The sequence below is a fragment of the Babylonia areolata genome, chromosome 18, assembly GCF_041734735.1.
Source record: "Babylonia areolata isolate BAREFJ2019XMU chromosome 18, ASM4173473v1, whole genome shotgun sequence".
Classification (NCBI taxonomy): Eukaryota; Metazoa; Mollusca; class Gastropoda; order Neogastropoda; family Buccinidae; genus Babylonia; species Babylonia areolata.
In genome coordinates, this window is record NC_134893.1 from 19,811,244 (window position 1) to 19,829,336 (window position 18,093).

An 18,093-nucleotide genomic window follows, 5' to 3' on the forward strand; every position below is an offset into this window, starting at 1 on the left:
CTGTTTAGAGAAAAAAAATATATCAAGAAAGACTACGCATTGCAAAATTTAAGACAACATGTAAAATACCAAAAGTAAAAAGTATTGCAAAATACAAAAGATAAAAGTAAAGTACGATACATGACTGAGCAGACGGCATCCGAAGATGTGTCCTCGTTGGCTGCACCGGAAGTTTTCAGTTACGTATGCCTCTCTCGATTCAAATCTCGCCAGACACGAGATAGAATTGGCACGGCATACGAAAGCACTACAGGTATGAGAATGCGTGTCCAGTGTAAACTCGTTCTGAACTTTCAAAGACTGTCTTTGGTCTGTTTCCAAGGCATTCATTGGATGCAAGTTATTTAACTTAAGCATCAGTCATGCTGGTTCTTTTTTCTCACGATCCAAGAAATCAAGGAGTGATTGAACCATCTTATTTCCTGGTTTTGTTTTGCATTGAATTAATTTTATTTATTTGGATCTTTGTGCATGTTTCAGTTTTCATGCCACAGACTGTAAACAAACATTAAAGCAATAACATTTCATCTTATGAAAAAGCATATCTCGTACATGCACACACTTATGAGGTTGTTGTTTCTTTAAACCAAGACCATGGTGAATTGTTGAAATTATTCATTTATTTTAATTTTGTATGTGGATATATATATATATATATATATATGTGTGTGTGTGTGTGTGTGTGTGCTGTTTCTCATTCTGTAATGTTGTCTGTGAATTGTTATTTTGGAGGTGCTTACTGCTTACAGACCAATAGATTGTGAGTTTGCACGGGTCATATAGTGACAACATATATATATATATATATTACCTGGCTGTGTAAAATTGAAACCATGTAAATGTTTCATCATTCCATTAGTGCCAGTCATATTCTTCTTCCTCATTAGTGACCATAATCACAGTTTTGGTTATTCTGTCACTTGTAGAGGGCCAGGAGTGTGATCTAAAAAACAACAAAAAAGCAACTAACAGAACCACGACCGTGAAATACCTCCAGTTTAGCCAGGGGAGCCTGGCCCTGGCAAAAAAGAAAAAAAAAGTGCTGCCCTATTGAAGTTGAAATTTGGAGGCCCTTGACATGAAAGTGTCGATGTTCATAGCTTCCACTACATCATCAGGTAAAGTTTCAATCCCTGATGGTCCTTGGAAGGAATGAAAACTGAAGGTACTAGGTTCAACACTGTGAGAACTTGAAAGTTGAATTGCTGGCTATGACTGTGTCACTGTCGTGGTGGAGCAGGAACTAACTTGCTCTTGATGTGGTCAATGTGGACCAGGTTGTGGTGGATTTTGTAAAACACAGCAAGGTGTGCTGTCTGTCTCCTGTTGTTGTTAATAATAACATTACTTATGTACACTTCCTTGTGACATCTGACAGGTTGAATAGTTATTCAGTTCAGTGAAGTCTAGAATTTTGTGTTTGTCAAAGTCACCAGTAATCATGTTCAGAAGATTCCTTTCAAATTTCATGTTAATCCTTCATTACTGGCTGCAGCAATTCCTCATATCTAGTCTTCAGTTCATTATCTGACAGCACTGAGCAGTATGCCGGCTTTCCAACATTTTAATTGTTTTGGAGACCATAGATGAGTATACTGCATATGAATTTGTGTATCAGTATCAGTAGCTCAAGGAGGCATCACTGCATTCGGACAAATCCATATACGCCACACCACATCTGCCAAGCAGATGCCTGACCAGCAGCATAACCCAACGTGCTTCGTCAGGCCTTGAGTAAAAAAAAAAATAAATAATAATAATAATAAAATAAAACAACACACACACACACACACACACACACACACACACACAAACAAAAACAAAAAACAAAAAAAAGAGAGATAATAATAATAAAAAAAACAAAATTTTAAAGTAAAGAAATAAAAAGAAATAAGTAAATAAATAATAGATAAATACATAAAAAAAGGAACTACTACTACTAATAATAATATTTATAAGGTGCAAAAACTTGATGAAGTCAATTATAAGCGTACAAAAAATAAATAAATAAGTAATTTTTTTATTTTATTCTATTTGTTAATAAAATAAAATAGAGGATGAGGTATGTGTGTGTGCATGCCTACACTGTGGGAGCAACGAAATGTTGGAACATGCGGGTGTGCATATATATATTTGTATATGTGTGTGTGGGGTTGGGGGTGGGGGATATGGGCATAAATTATGTGTGTGTGCTTGTACAAGTAAGTGTGCCTCTGTGTGTGTGTGTGTGTGTGTGTGTGTGCTGTGGAAGCTGTGATACATAGCCTAGAAATGAGTGTGTGGAGGAGGGGGGGTAGAGGGGGTGCAGGGTAATTGTGTGTGTGTGTTGGGGCTCATATACGTTTATGTGTATTTGATTGTGCTTTCATATCTGTGAAACTGCATGTTTGGTGCATATCTGTTATGCATATGTGTGCGTATGTGTGAATCTGTGTTTGCATGTTTTACATTTATTTGCTTATTTATCATCATTGTTGTCTTTTTTGTATATCATCAATATGTTATAATGAACTGTCTAACTGTGTCATGTTCTTTTTGCTTTGTGTATGTGTTGGTATTTTATGCTTATCATCATTTAGTAATTTTTAGTGGAATGGTGGCTTAGCGTTTATGCATCCACTGAGGAAGTGAGAGATACTGAGCATAAGAGATTGAATCCTACACATGCCTGAATTTTCTCCCTCTCCACTACTACTTGAGTGGTGGTATGGATGTTAGTCATTCAGTTGTTATGATAAACTGATATCATGTGTGTTCATGCACTTCTCTGTTAATGCTCATGAAAGAACCCACAGCAACAAGAATGTTGTCCCTGGCAAAATATTGCTGTAAAATTCACTCTGATATACATGTGTGTGTGTGTGTGCATGACTGAAGCGTGACTGGATGCCACAGGAAATGAATGATGTGTCTAAAGGCAGCTCTCAGTCGGCTCTAACAAGGTAGGCAGCCTGTTGTGCAAATGACTCAATGTTTGTGAAGTGCTTACAGCTTGGTCTTTGACTGAGGATATATTTTACATAACTATCCTTAGTATCAGTTAATCAATGATTTTAATTAGTTTGATAATTTAAACATACTGGAATGTATTAACTTTAAGAGACACTTTGAATGTTAAGATAGCCATCTGCCAATACAGAATCCAGAAGGGTCTGGGTTCGAGCCCCCTCTTGCCCCTCCTCCCAGAAAAGTCAAACTCAGCATCTAGCCATTCATATTCAGATGAAATGATAAACTGAGGTCCTGTGTGCAGCACGCACTTGGGACACTGATGAAGAACCCATGGCAATGAGAGTGTTGTCCTCTGGCAAAATTCCATAACAGAAATCCACTCTGAAATGTACACAAATGTATATATGCACGAAGCATGTTGGGTTATGCTGCTGGTCAGGCATCTGCCTAGCAGATGTTGTATACAGTATAGTGTACATGGATTTGTCTGAACAAAGTGACACCTCCTTGAGAAACTGAAACTATAAAATTTATAATGATATGGCTGTGTGTTTCAGTTTTTCCAGAATGGCTGGATTTTCTGGCAGGCCGTTCAAAGTGTGGAATGCTGAGCGAAGCTTAAAGAAGTCCTTAGTTGCAGGCACGCTATCAGAATTGATTCAGAAAGGTAACACAGTTTTTGAAATTGCTGAAAGGTTATCATAATTGTTTATGTTCAAATAGTTTTGTCAGTCTAAATACAAAAAAATGCTACACTCATCATTATCAGCATATGTTAATCATGATTTATAATATTGATAATTTTTATACCTATTTTGCTTCATTGTTATGTAAAGTGCTAAGATATGCTATCTGTACCATAGTTTAACCAGTTGAGTGCATATAAGACGTCAGCTGACGTCCTGCAAAAAGTGTTGCCATAGTGCCTTTAAGATGTCCATTGACATGTATTTTGAATTGTCCTTTATCAGAGTTTGGCACAGTGAACATAGACAGATTCTGAATAGTTAGTTTAATGTGTCTGGATTCTAAACATACTATTTAACTGAATATTTGTTTGGTGGAAAACACCATTTTTCTCAGTGATTTGCTAGCTTGACCGCTTGGAGTGTGTGTGTAAAGAGGGCTTGCCTCACATGCCAAAAAGGCATTGGACACTTTATCAAGTGAAGACAGTGCTCCCAGTCAGCAGTTTTACACAACTATGCAAACTGACTAATGTGTTTGAGTATAACAATCAGAGATGGATCTGTCTTGCCTTATCATTCGTTTGAACTCGAAGGTGATGACATCAACAGTGACGAAACTGATAACAACATCAGACTCTTTCTTCAGTCTATCTATCCAGCCAGACATCATTTCTGAGTGAGTGACCTTGACTGACAGTGAAGGCGTGGTACTTTCACCTAATTTGAGAAGAGGGGGAGGAGAGATACAGGAGAGGTGTAAGACAATAGGTCGAAGGCCAGGCACAGGGTGTGGTAAAGTGAGTGTGTCACAGCTGTCAATGGATTGGGTTTTTTTTTTTGCAGTGATCAGCTGCCGAGAATGTCAGTAGCCAATCATCTATGATTTTCTTGAAATCCAGGGTTGACAGATGAAAGACAGGAATCACATGTAAATCTTACTTTTTCTCACTTTTTTTTTTATCACTGGTCAGTTGACTGATTTATTCAGAGAGGAGACAAACTGGATGCATTGCAGACATTTTGCCGGATCAGTTATAACCACGACGAAGTGAATACCATCAAAGGGCTCTCTCCACTCGAGGGAGACGCACTTAGATTAAGAAAAGCTTGACGGCTCACTGTCTGAAATCGAGATTGACTTTTTATCTTGACCGAACCCACGTATGCTGTTGCTGGGACAGTTATTCACTTGCATGACTACAAGAGTTGTGATTGTTATCATAAACTTATAAGCCATTTTATTTTCTAAACTCATCGTTTCAAGCTGTATTTTGTTTGTTCCTTTCTAGGGTTCATTCTCTAGAGGTTGAAATGGACCTTTTTTTTAAAAAATGCATAAACATTATTATTTTCACTTCGAAATGCCTGAATAGTTACCTTGATTCAAATGTATTGGGACAAAAAAGCCCAGATTTAGAATCCAGGTCCATTTCCTTTCACAAAATCATTTACTTTTGTTCTATAGCCGCTAAAGTTTTTTTTGTGCTTTGATTGTTTCAAATTTATTACCCCTGAATCCTCAAAATTCCCTGGCAAGGGAAGTGCACTTTTTTAATTGAAATTTTTTCTTTATTACAAAATTATCTGGCACTGAACAGAATAATGATAATGATATGATAAATAATGAAAATAATGATGATGATAATGATTTTAACAGTAATAGATACTTATATAGCACACATTCCAGTAGCCTGCTCAAGGTACTTTACAAAACACATGGTTTTATACATCACACATTGCATCCATGTTACATAATTATACACACCAAAATGTGACTAGCATTTGCAGTTTACATCAAACCCTCAAATATTTGTGAATACCTTTTCTTTTGGAGAGTATAATTGTATATTTTGATATATATGGAAGGAAAGTGTTGCTTCCCTTGGACTGAGAAAAGATATTTCTGTCCAGCTGTGGGCAAATGTAGTTTCAATTTCTCAGTCAGTTGTATTCTCACTTGGTATTTGAAGCTTGTTGGCTTTAGCATTTACATTGTTTGCTGGTGTTTTGAAGGGGATTGAGCGTGTTTCTGATGTTGTGCACATTTTGTGTATGAAGTATGGCTTGAATAACTGTTGTAAGGCTGGTTCACGGAAACTGCAGTGCAGTTGCAATGGTGGGGTGTACGTGTTGAATATAGGGTAGATTGTATTATTTTTCAAGTCCAAAGACTTGACATCCCCCATCTCCTCCAGGCTTTTCTTTCCACTCTGATTAAAAAAGAAAGAAAAGTGGGGAAAATAACACTCAATCCAGGTGAAATTGTCAAGTTTGACATGGAAAAAACTTATCTTGCAACAAATGAATGCAATTTGCATTTCTTTTATCATGCAAATTACTGTGCAGCACCATGTAAAAATTACTAGTATCTTGATTAGGTATGTGAGATGTGGTAGTAAAGTTTTACCTTGGAAGTGATTGTGTGCAGGATGTGAAAAGTTGGGGTTGCCCTACAACAACGAAATTCGTGTTGTACTGGAAGCGGATGGCACAGAGGTGGATGAGGAAGACTACTTCAGCTTTTTGAACAGTGACACCACTTTCATGTTACTTTGTACCAGGGAAATTTGGAGACCTGCTGGACATGGTAGATTCATTAGTCTGTGAATAAGCCTTGCCTGTGTTTAAGTACTTTAACTCACTCTTCTTTTCTGCTCTTTGTCATTCCTTTTCTATCACATAATCTGCAACTCTATACAAACACACACACACACACACACACACACACACACACACACACACACACACACACAGAGAGAGAGAGAGCATATATCTGTAAACTTGTATGTACCACCTTTATATTCAGTCTTTTGTACTTATCATAAATTACCTATTTAAAAAAACTAAAACACATTAAAATAGTGATGATGATTGCTGGTTCTTCGCATCATTGAGAGGAGGATCTCTGGCGACAAACCCTCTGAATTGGAATAGTATTCTTGACTGAAAAAGACAATTCTTAAAGCCTGTTATGCAGAACAGATCTTGGGGAACAACAAAGATGAATTCAGGAACTGATGCTGCTTGCAGTGAAACATTGCATTTGTTTTGCAGAGGAGGCTGGTGGACGAGATGAACCAGACACAGCAATCCAGGGATCTGAACATTCAGTACATGTTAAACACCTGCTGGCATCTCTCAAATATGATGTGACACGCATTATCACTTTCTCTGATAATGATTTACAGGTAAACAGGTCTTTGCTTTGTTACTTTTTAATATCATATGCATACAGACATATATTATTTATAAAACACAAAAGTGTAATATCTGCCATATATAATATGAATGATACAGATACTTTTTTTTATTTATATCTGAATGCAAGTGAGAGAGGACAAGTGATTTAACCCTTTCCCTGCCAGGAAAATAAGATTTAAGTGAAGTCTAGTTGCCAGGGTTTTTTCACAAAAAACGGGTATAAATTTTCAAAAATTCTGTGCTCTTTTGTTATTGGAGAAAGACCCATAAAAGTATATATTTTCTAAAAGGTAAATGAATAAAGAATACAACACACATGATGTTTTCCCATTTTATGTATTTTTAGTGGCATGCTGTTGTTTTGAAATCAGTATTTGTTTTTTGTCACATTTTCAACTTGTTCATTACAAACATTAGTCAGGTAATTTGCACTAAAATATCATATTTTCTGCACAAATGGATATCTGCACACACAAAATCATACTAGAACAACAACAGTAAAAAAAAAAATAAAATAAAATAAAAGAGATAGATACACAATGTGTTGTGACTTCTCCAGGTGATAATATGGATGTGAGGCCACTCCCCCTCAGTCTCCACCCCCCTCCTCTTCACCCCTCTCACACAGTCACTTTATCCAGTTCTCATCAGACTGCATTGGCTGAGTGCCAAGAAAATCACTCAAACTGTGTCCTGCTAAAACTTTGGTCACTTCTATCGTCTGCTACAGCTGAACAGCCATCATCACTTACTGATAGTCGTATCTTGGCTACTTGATTGCTCCCTTTAGTTTCTATCAAATCGTCCTATAAAAGTTCATCACTGTCTTTGAAATTACACTTCAATTCTTTCTGAGCCTCAGCTGAAGAAAGCAGTCTTGGTTGATTTAGTTTGCCACGATTGCATGTCTTGAGCATGGTGTCAGTCTGACACCCACAACGTACGGCAACGGATTAGTTCCTATACAGAAACCATGGGTTACTGTACACCCACGACGTACGTGAAGGGGTCAGTTCCAATACAGAAACCATGGGTTGCTGCGTACCCACGACGTACGGCGAGGAGTCTTTCCTTCATAGAAAGCAAAGGTGTCTGTACACCCACGATATACGGCGCACAAAATTTTAGGCAACATACGGGAAAGGTTAATGTTGATAACTAATTCACATGCAAAGTATTGAAAAGGGGTGCCCATGTCTTTTTTCTTTGATATGTAGTTACACATTTACATCAGTAGAATGGTCCATGCGTCATCAGTGCAAGTCTCATACTTAAAGGCACAATCATGAACCCCTGGTACCTGTATTTAGTGCTGGCAAATATTTTTTAAACCACTCAGAATGGTTTTAGATAGCTGAATTTGGTCAAGTAATTTATTCTGCCAATAAATGCAGTTGTGAAAATATTATGTTTGACAGCTGCAGTGTGGGAAGGTGGTGATGGAGTCATAATGCCCATCGTAGTGGATGTGATCATCGAAGCTTTGTATTTTTTGAAGGGTTGGTACATTTCTCCAATGCTCTGAGCTTCACCACACTTCTTAGTACTTTTCAATCAATGTACCACATAACAGGTTCAGAATCACAGTTCAGTTTTCCTTTGATTCTGAATTATGTGGCAATTCTTAAGTGAGTATTCAATTTTACACCTTTAAACTTGAGAAACTGAAACTTTACACCAGTGATGATGAAATAATTGCGCTTTTCAATAGTCCACCTCCCTCAGTTTGTCACTTGCGTTGTCAGAGGATATGTTAATATTGTGTTAACTGTTTACAGAACTTGGTGGATCTTAAGGAAGCGTGGGTGGCACATGAGCTGGGGGAATCAGAAGACTATGCCCGTGCCATACAGGATGCTTGCCAGCGCCACTTGGATGAACGGCAGAATACAAAAGAGGCTGTTGATCTGCTTCGTCTGTATCATGAATCCAGAAAGATCAGCCCCTATGTTGACGCAGGGGATGGTCCCTCCAGAAGGAAGCGACCCCACAGTCCACAGCCTGGGCAGTCCTGATGGCACTGGAGTTTTGTGTTTGTGAAGAAATGCGGTGACTAATTCTGAAGGCAGCATTTGTACATTTTCCCCTTGATTTTTGCTGTTTCATGTACTGTTTTTTCCTAGTTGTGTAAAGAGTTGATTAGAAGTGGGCAGTGTAACGTTTGCAGTTTTGATACTGCATACTTGTAAGACTGCTTTGTAGACATTAATCTGGATGTCATGACTTTGTTGCTGAATAAGCTTTTTCACTGCACGTTAACTCACTCCGGACGATGGAACACTATAGCGTTCCTGACATAAGGTAGTGTTCCGGACGATGGAACGCTATAGCAGTTTCGACAATTAAAGTTTTCCATGTTTTCCTCATGGGGAAGCATAACAGTCACAGCTACACTGGGCATTGTGAATGTGTCAAGGGTTGAATGGAAAGTTTCTTCATGAGATTCTGTAACAACAGACTCCACAGCGAGCCATTGAGTTCAGGATCCCACATGACAAGCTAATCTGCATACATATCGAAAATGGCATCGCAGGCGATACAAGTGGAAATTTTTTTAGCAAACTTGATCATGACAGTGGCTTTTACGGCTGCTGAAGTGATTGAAATGTTTCAAACTGAAGGTTTTAACATCAACGAGGATGTTGAAGATGTTGAATAAAGTATTTCAGTGAGACTCAGCTTCTGAGAGCAGCGAAGAGGGAGGGGGGTAGGCGTTCACACAACATGAGGAGAGGGGTCAGTGGGTCAAGTACAGTGAGTTTCATTCAGTTACTTTGTTTTGTATTTTTGGGGGACTTTTTTCCTAACCCTAACAAATGGGTCGTCTGTAGGGAAAAGCAAGGGAGAAAACTATTTGTCCGGAGTGAGTCAAAGCATCATTTTGTTTGCCATTAATTTCTGTTTTTTACATTTGTGACTTAGTCTGTGCATGAGTAGATTGGTTTTATTTTTTAGAAAATACTTCTTGATAGTGCATTATGAATACTATGAGCCAAGAAGTGAGCAAGCTTATGTTAAGTCAACTTGCAAAAGAGCCTTTCTTCTCGTCAGTTATTCATGCTGATAGCCTTATCAAACAAAACGATGTTAAAGAGGTAGGCAGAATCTCTTGTCACAAATGAAATTTGAACGAGTTTTTATTTTTCCTTTCAAAAACAATAGGGTATGAAGAGGGACCCACTGAGAGAAAATAACAATCTTGGATCTTCGGTATTTGTTCCTTTGATGTGTGTACAGTTGCTTCTTATCCCAGAGACTGGTGACTGGTGTGGTAAACCTTATAGAAATGTATTGCTACTCCTTTGTGATTTGAGTGCCATTTTCTATATATTCAGTTTTGCTGTGGTGGTTTTCTCAACTTTTTGTGGATGGATGTGTCCCCCTGTTGAGATACCAGAGGCTCTTGGGAGTATAAACAGTATCCTCACCTGGAAATTCTGAGCTGTAAATTTCCTCTTTTCAATTGCTGTTTCTGGTTGTTCCCTTTCCTTTCTGTTGTCTCTAATCTTCTGATGAAAAATTGATGGAATGGTCATCATGTATGAATGCGACTGTACTTGTAATTTCATTTCCAGGTTTGCTTCTTTTTTTTTTGCATGTTGTACAGGACCAATAATATATTTAGGGCGGATAGTAGTTTGTACAGGACAGGAATGTCAGACCCCTGCCAGAGTCTGCACGAGTGGGTCACAGTTAAGTATGTGTAATTAAAATTTAGTTTTTCAGCTTTGATATAGCCTTGTATAGGCAGTTGGACTATAAGCAACAAAGATAAATAAATAAATAGATAAATTGTGTATATGTGTGTTCATGTGTTGACAAAGAAAGCAGTATATTTCACAGTTTTTTCAGTTTTAACTCCTTGTCTCTGTGTTTGTACTGGTGTCCCTGGGTATATACCTGTACTGTGCAAAGCGGTAATCACCCCTCCACCACAAAATCAAGTGCATCCAAAATATGCACATACGCGTATATACAGGGCAAGCACACTGTATTTGGGGAATGCCTAACTTATCACAGATCCTTCCACAGAAATAGACCAAAAAAAATGATGAGGGGAAGTTCTGCGCAGTACACTATATTCCATCATGAGATGGCCCCCGACACCCTCCATGCACACACCTTTTTTTTCTTTCTTTCTTTTTTTTTTTAATAAAAAGAATTGCCTTTCAATAGGGAGAAAAGGAGTGGTGATTTTCTATGTCTTCTCCCTGCATAAATTACAGTTTAGATTGAACTCATAAATCAGGATGAATAAGTGTTTTTGAGATAGTTTGTTGTGCATTGCCCAACACATTGCCTCCTTGGCTGAAAGACATCTGTGCTGTTGAAGAAATGCAGTTGAAAATATTAAAGCAGTCACTTTTCCTTGTTTTTTAATATTATGGGTGTAAATTTGTATTGGCATATTCTGTGTTCTTGCAAGTGCCCCAGATTGTGCGTGTATTTGTAATTTTTTTTCATCTTATGTAATACAAAAATTTTTCAAATTGTAATGAAAGTTTTGAATGTACAAGAACTATAGAATACCAGTTTACAGTTTTGTTATTCCACTGCCTTTACATGTGTGAAAATTATGTTTGTGTGTGTGCATGCATGCTTGTGTCTTTGTTAATGACAACACACATGTGGACAAGCAAGAGAGAGGAAGATAATACTAATGGTTGTGAACAAAAATGAAGAGTGAGAACATAATTTTATGTATTTGTGTATACAAATGCTTGCATTCTTGTTTACAAGTGTGTATGCAGATGTGCTATTGTGCAAAACACGGCATTTCATACTAAGATTTGATGCTCCAATACCTTTTCTGTTTCTGAACAGGTACATTTACATGTAATTGGCTGAAAACTGACCTGCAGAACCACAGTAATTCCAGTTGCAGTTCAATATCCCATTCTGTCTAAAGAAGCTAATATCTTGTAATTATTCAAATGCATTTGCATTATTGATCACTTTCACCTGCATCCAGTTAAATGCCACAAAGTTTCAACATTTACGAGAACCCAAAAACATTACTCATGTACACCCACACCAGTTAATCCATATGGCTTTCTCCATATAGCCTACAAGCATGAAATGTGCAATTAAATCAGGACAACTTTCTCACATCTATGATAATCACTGAAGGTCAGAAACATTGTACTAAAACATTTTATTTGTGACGCAAGTTCAATGTCAGCAGATTACACACAGCCATTCATATCGGCATGGACACACTCAGCATGCACTCCCTTATGCTCCCAGAACCCTGCATGTGCAATTGTGATGTTTGAGTCACTGCGTAGTCTATATCTGGTGATCTCTTCAAGTTAGCTTCGGCTGTATTTGCCCCAGATGTGCAGCATGAAAACAGAAGCAATAAAAAGTAGGCTCATCACCAACACTGGGACAGGTCCTCTGAAACATCACAACAATTCATGGTTCAAGTACTTCATTTTGACATTTTCACACATCATCCTGAAGAAAAAATTAAAACAGTGAAAACTATTTGAAATGTAAAAGTTGATGGGGGGTGGGGGGGGGGAATATGCATCCCAAAATGTTAAAAATTAATGTTAAAAATTCTGCAAGTCTACAATAACTGCTGCACCTGCACATACCTGCAACTGTATTTGAACATTCGAAAAAACAAACAAATCCTGCTATACATCTACAAACAGCAAAATATTCAACTGTTCTCTGGTACATTTAATGAAGACCACTTAATGAAGACTAGTTTCTGAAGCCTCAGATGATACTTACACTTTGATGCCTGGGGAGTCTTCTGTGTAGAACCGCCACATTCCAGCACTGCTGCCTGCTGCTTTCCGTGGAGCTGCTGTCGTTGTTTTCCTAGAGAAGATAGCCATGAAAACAATAATGATAATAATTCCACTTAAAGGACTGATGATGCTAATTCTTCCATCACAACCATAGCATTAATAATGTATCAATACAAAAGAAATAAAATAATACTCTGAACACTATTGCCAATTAACATTAATATTTCATTACAAAAGACAGAATAATAAGCTGTCTATCATTCTAATTACACACAAATGCAGTCTAAAGCATAATGACAAGCTAAGCCAAAAAAATGATTTAATCGAACTCATGTGATTTAAGTGCAGGAAAGAAAGAACATGCATATTTGTCTCTTCTCCTTAATTCTGTGAAAAGTCATTTACAGGATTTCTCCAGGTCTGTCAGTAGTGTGTCAAAGCCTGGGTCTCAGCAATTGGTTTTCCTTTCATTCTGCAATGTTGTCCATCATCAGAATGCTTTATGCTGACTGAAAGTGTTGGCAAGAACCAAGTCAATGTCACTGCCAAATTCTAGCAGGTGTCATCCCCTATGATTGGTATTCTCATTACAATAGGGGCCACAGAAATTCCTCCAGTCTTCAAGGGCATCTATATTAACCTTGGCATTCCTGTCACTATGAACGATGGCACATTCCTGTTGTCTAAATGCCAATGGTGAGCGACCAGCATTCTCATGGTATTTTTGGCCCAGGATTTTCAAATTTTCTCTGGCTTCACCCCCTGACTCCCATCAAGGGCATTAATCCCTGGACCACCACTGGGTGGCTAATCAGAAATGAAGCCCACAGACTTCCACTTTCCAGATTCTAACATTTTCCCTGTTCCATCCATGTAATATGCAAAACTGATTTCCAGACAATATTATTTGGTAAATGTTTTTGTGCACACCTACCTTCTATCTCTGAGTGTCACTCTTTGCATGCGAGTGTGTGTGCAAAATATGTGTGTGCAAGCTTTCAATAATCTGTCATAAGTTTGTAAATGTACGCATGTCAGCATGATTAATAAGTCAACTACACGTACTATAGGTTTGTACCAAAACTCAACTTACTGGTTTGAGAGAGAGAATTTTGACTAAAAAATGCCGTCATAAAAATATATTACAAAAACAAAAAACAAAGTGGGAGAACCTTTGTCTGGGAGTGGTACCACCTCCAGCACGAGGTGTCACAGACTTTGAGGGGCCACGGCTTCCTCCCCCCACAGAGGTTGAGCTGGCTGCTGGCTGAAATCAACAACAAACACCTGACCTTGTCTTTTCTTTTCAAAACCATTGTTATTTGTATCAAACAAGTTAGAGACTAATGAAGAATAAAAATCTGCATATATATAGACAAATATTTCAATACATACTTAAGATAATTTACTTTTACAAACTGAAAGTGAAACTGAATCTTTCAGTATACTGTATAGCCAACATAGTATCTGACTGTGAGTCAGAACTGCATTTGATTGGAAGTGGTTACAGGTTAGTTTAACCTTCGCTGGCTGTCGCTTTTGACTACACACGGAAGCTCATGTGGGTCGTCCACGACCCATACCTTTTAGAGACAAAAACCTGTATATTCCTCCAAAGCTTGTGTGGGTCATGCACGACCCATACTTTGTAAAGAGACAAAAACCTGTATATTCCTCTAAAGCTTATAACAAAATATAGAAAAGGAAAACATATTGTAACAACTGATTACACACACATGCGCTCGCACACGCACACACAGACTCACACAAACACTCAGAAGAAACACATGCTTTTGCATACACACGCGCGCACATACACACACACACAACTGATCACACACACAAATGCTTAACACCACATGCACATACATACAAACCCTACTTATGCACACTGAGATAAACACAGAGAGAGACTGAGACAGAGAGAGACAGACAGTGAGACACAGAGAGAGAGAGATGGCTCATCGCATCTTATACACACACAATCAAAGGTATTCAGTCACACAGGTACATGTTGTTACAGATATGGATGGAAGGGGGTTATAGCTGAAGAGAGGCGAAAGGGACGGGGGGGGGGGGGGGGGGGGGGGGTAGTGGGAGAGTAGTGGGGTAGTGAGGCTATTGAAAGTAAAACTTCTTTATTTTCCTTCACTAATTGCAAATTAAACATTCTGAAATCACTATTAAAAAGGTATGGGTCATGCATGACCCACACGAGCTTTCAAAGGGTGACCACATTTGTTCCTCTTTAAAAAGCATGGGTCATACACGACCCACACAAGCGTCCGTGTGTAGTTAAAATGCCACCTTTAATTACTCATTAATTAATCATTTTTTAAAATTTTTTTGGCAAAAGTTGGCCTTTTAGGTGTAGGAAGTATTTCTGAAATTTTGTAGAAAATATTAAGAATTGGCTGAGATATTTGCATTTTTGTACCCTTCTGGGTCGAGTACAACCCACAATAGCCAGGTTAAAATTGATATATACATGCACTTTAATTTTCTTTGGCTTTGACACCTGCCTGTAGTAAAAGTTATTAAGAAGAATTACAAATACTATACTATAATTTATATTTCAGTAGTATGTTGATCATACATACTGTTTTCCAGTAGGGTGCCATTACCAATATTGATACCAGTAATTGCAAAATAAACGGTACTCCAAATTCCAGTTGAGTGAGTGGCGCCTAATCTAAAAATGGTTTGACACTCAATGTAACATGAGATCAATCATCAAATAATAAAATTTGCGACTGGTATCAGATGATAAGTTGTAATAAGTGTACATGACTTGATATGTGCTAATGGACACCTGGAGAGTTCCCTGCTAACAAGACATATAGAGGCATGTCACATTATCTGTACTCTTGAAGTTGATTGGCTCTCAGAGTTTGCAATCGACAAAAGTGATCAAGAGAGGCAGAACGTGCAAACAGCAAGCTTTGTTTTTTCAATTTTTTGCTTCGTATATATATATATATATTTTTGTTGTTGTTGGTGGTGGTGGTGGTGGTGGTCTTCTTATAGTGGTAGCAATGGAGGATATGAACTGAAGAAACTTTTTTTAGAAAGTCAGGACAGCAAACTGAAATCCATGACATTCTGCACTGAGCTCCTGAGTGCTTGTGCAATGCACTTGTGATCATCTTTGTAAAACGGTAAAAAATAAATGAGTTAACAACTGAAATTTGTTGTTTGTGGGAAACAGGATGATGACAAATGTTGCTTTTCCTCTCTCCATCACACTCAATGCATGCAGACACCAATTAAGTGTACATCTGTAATAATGGTGTGCTCATCATGCACCAGTTGCAGTCAACCAAACAGCATCACAATAATAATAAATAATGTTCAAACTTTGAAAGGAAACATTAGTGATTTCAATATTTGAACACAAAAAACTTAAGCATTTTTTTTCTTTTTCTTTTTTTGACAAGTCCTATCATGTCAACTGATGAGACAACAATGAAAGCGGTATGATCAAACGCAAATCAGATTTCTTCATGTTCATCACTGACCACAAAACACAAAAATATCTGGCGACAATTTCATCAAATGAACCCTGCACTGTCTTTTTCCTCACATGTATTAATAATTTCAACATCTCTGGGGTCCAAAATTGCAGGGACTGAAGAGACAAAGTGTCGGGGTCACACATATTTCCTCGTTTTATCTGTAGATGTTGATCGCCTTTGGCAAAGCTGAAATTTACTAATTTAGGATCAAAGTGCATGTGGGAGATCCAAAATGGTTGCAATACTCTCCTGGGGTCTATTCCCATCCTTATGCTCCATGCTTAAATACTATTTATAATTTAACTAAAATGTGCAACTAGTATCTGATGACAATAGCTGTAATCGGTGTGAATCACTTGATTTGTCCCAATCTCCCATCCATATGTTCTATGCTTAGATAATGTTTGTAATTAAACTAAGGGTTTTGAATGTTATAGATTATAAGATTAAGAATAGTGATAGACTTGTGTGCGAAAAGTATCAAAAATATACATATAAAACCACAATAACAATGTGAATAATGCACTCTACTTATGACTCCTGATTCTTCTTCTTCTCTTCTTTCCCTTCTCTACCGCCTTCATCACAGTGAAGATTCTGTAGATTATAAGGGGGGTTTGCCTGTTGCTTGAGTCACTTGTCGTACAGTTTTCTGGTTCTGGGGATGCTGGGGGATGGGGATGGGTGGGGGGTGGGGAGCTGGGGGCGGGGATCAGATTTGGGACTTGAAGTCTTCCAGGGTGGGGCTGAGGGCAAACTCAGCAGGAAGGCTGTTCCAATCAGATATTGTCCTGGGGAAGAAGGACTTCTGTCTGTATAGAGTCCTGCAGTTGGGGGGATGATATGTTGCTGGATGTGACTGTCGGGTTCCTTTGGGTGCAGAGGGGTTTTGGGAGGGTTTGTGGCACGTGTTGATGATGAGGCTTCCGTTGTGGAATTTGTAGAAGTTCATCAGCTGTGCCCTTCTCCTTTGCTCTATGAGGGGGACCACTGAAGGGTTTCCAGCATGTCTTGTACATTGGAGGTTTTCTGGTGTCGATGGGTGACCCAGTGGGCAGCTCGGCGTTGGATTGTTTCCAGTTTCTTGATGTCCTTCTGTATGTATTTGTATTTATTTTTATTGCAACAGATTTCTCTGTGTGAAATTCGGGCTGCTCTCCCCAGGGACAGCGCGTCACTACACTACACTGCCACCCATTTTTTGGTATTTTTTCCTGCGTGCAGTTTCATTTGTTTTTGCTATCGAAGTGGATTTTTCTACAGAATTTTGCAAGGAACAACCCTTTTGTTGCTGTGGGTTCTTTTACATGCGCTAAGTGCATGCTGCACACGGGATCTCGGTTTTTCGTCTCATCCGAATGACTAGCGTCCAGATCACCACTCAAGGTCTAGTGGAGGGGGAGAAAACACTGGCGGCTGAACCGTGATTCGAACCAGCATGCTCAGATTCTCTCACTTCCTAGGTGGACGCGTTACCTCTAGGCCATCACTCCAATGGAGGTTTTCCAATGTCGATGGGTGACCCAGCTGGCAACTCGGCGTTGGATTGTTTCCAGTTTCTTGATGTCCTTCTCTATGTAGGGGTCCCACACAGAGCTGGCATATTCAAGGGTTGGGCAGACAAGTGATAGGTAGGCTTGCTGCTTGATGCGCTGGGATCCTACCTCAAGTTCCTTCTCAGTATGCCAAGAGTCTTGTTGGCATGGTTGGAGACACTGGAGATGTGTGGGCTCCAACTGAGGTCAGAAGTGATGGTGACGCCAAGGTACTTAGACCTGCTGACTGTATTGAGGGTGTTGCTGACTGTATTGAGGGTGTGGCCCCTGAGAGTATAGTTTGTAGGTAGGAGGTTCCTCTTCCTGTTCACTCGCAGTGTCTGGCATTTGTCTGGATGAAAGCTCATGAGCCACCTCTGCTCCCACTCTGCGAGGCGGTCGAGATCCTTCTGGAGGGCTTGCTGGTCGCTAGTGG

General features: G+C 38.7%; 3 protein-coding genes across 4 annotated transcripts in view; 1 reads left to right on the plus strand and 2 right to left on the minus strand.

Moving 5' to 3' along the window:
- The window catches only part of LOC143292543 (glycerol-3-phosphate dehydrogenase, mitochondrial-like), a 44,847-nt gene extending 44,681 nt beyond the window's left edge, over positions 1-166 (minus strand). Inside the window, exon 1 of the mRNA XM_076602941.1 lies at positions 121-166. The gene's annotated coding sequence lies outside the window, so the exon portion shown is untranslated. The remainder of the gene's footprint in view (positions 1-120) is intronic.
- LOC143292546 (DNA fragmentation factor subunit alpha-like) lies at positions 119-11,831 on the plus strand. Of its 2 annotated transcripts, XM_076602945.1 has the most exons (6): positions 119-253; positions 2,878-2,942; positions 3,510-3,619; positions 6,070-6,228; positions 6,696-6,829; positions 8,621-11,831. In XM_076602945.1, exons 1-6 carry the CDS (start codon positions 146-148, stop codon positions 8,855-8,857), a joined length of 813 nt encoding a protein of 270 aa, XP_076459060.1. In that variant the 5' UTR covers positions 119-145; the 3' UTR covers positions 8,858-11,831. The 2 variants fall into 2 exon arrangements, with proteins under 2 accessions (XP_076459060.1, XP_076459061.1); XM_076602946.1 differs by lacking the exon at positions 2,878-2,942 and having other exon boundaries at positions 123-253.
- Positions 11,832-11,980: 149 nt separating this feature from the next.
- Positions 11,981-18,093, minus strand: part of LOC143292547 (protein transport protein Sec61 subunit beta-like) — a 6,865-nt gene continuing 752 nt past the window's right edge. Inside the window, exons 2-4 of the mRNA XM_076602948.1 lie at positions 13,780-13,874; positions 12,588-12,677; positions 11,981-12,242 (exon numbers count right to left, since the gene is read on the minus strand). Coding sequence (XP_076459063.1) covers positions 12,155-12,242; positions 12,588-12,677; positions 13,780-13,874 — 273 coding nt within the window. The 3' untranslated portion in view covers positions 11,981-12,154. The remainder of the gene's footprint in view (positions 12,243-12,587; positions 12,678-13,779; positions 13,875-18,093) is intronic.

Excerpts from the sequence above, each read along its gene's own strand:
- LOC143292546 (XM_076602945.1), top strand. The coding sequence starts at position 146 with ATGTGTCCTCGTTGGCTGCACCGGAAGTTTTCAGTTACGTATGCCTCT. Across the intron at positions 254-2,877 it reads GGCATACGAAAGCACTACAG|CGTGACTGGATGCCACAGGA; the intron begins GTATGAGAATGC and ends GCATGACTGAAG. Across the intron at positions 6,229-6,695 it reads TTGGAGACCTGCTGGACATG|AGGAGGCTGGTGGACGAGAT; the intron begins GTAGATTCATTA and ends TTTGTTTTGCAG.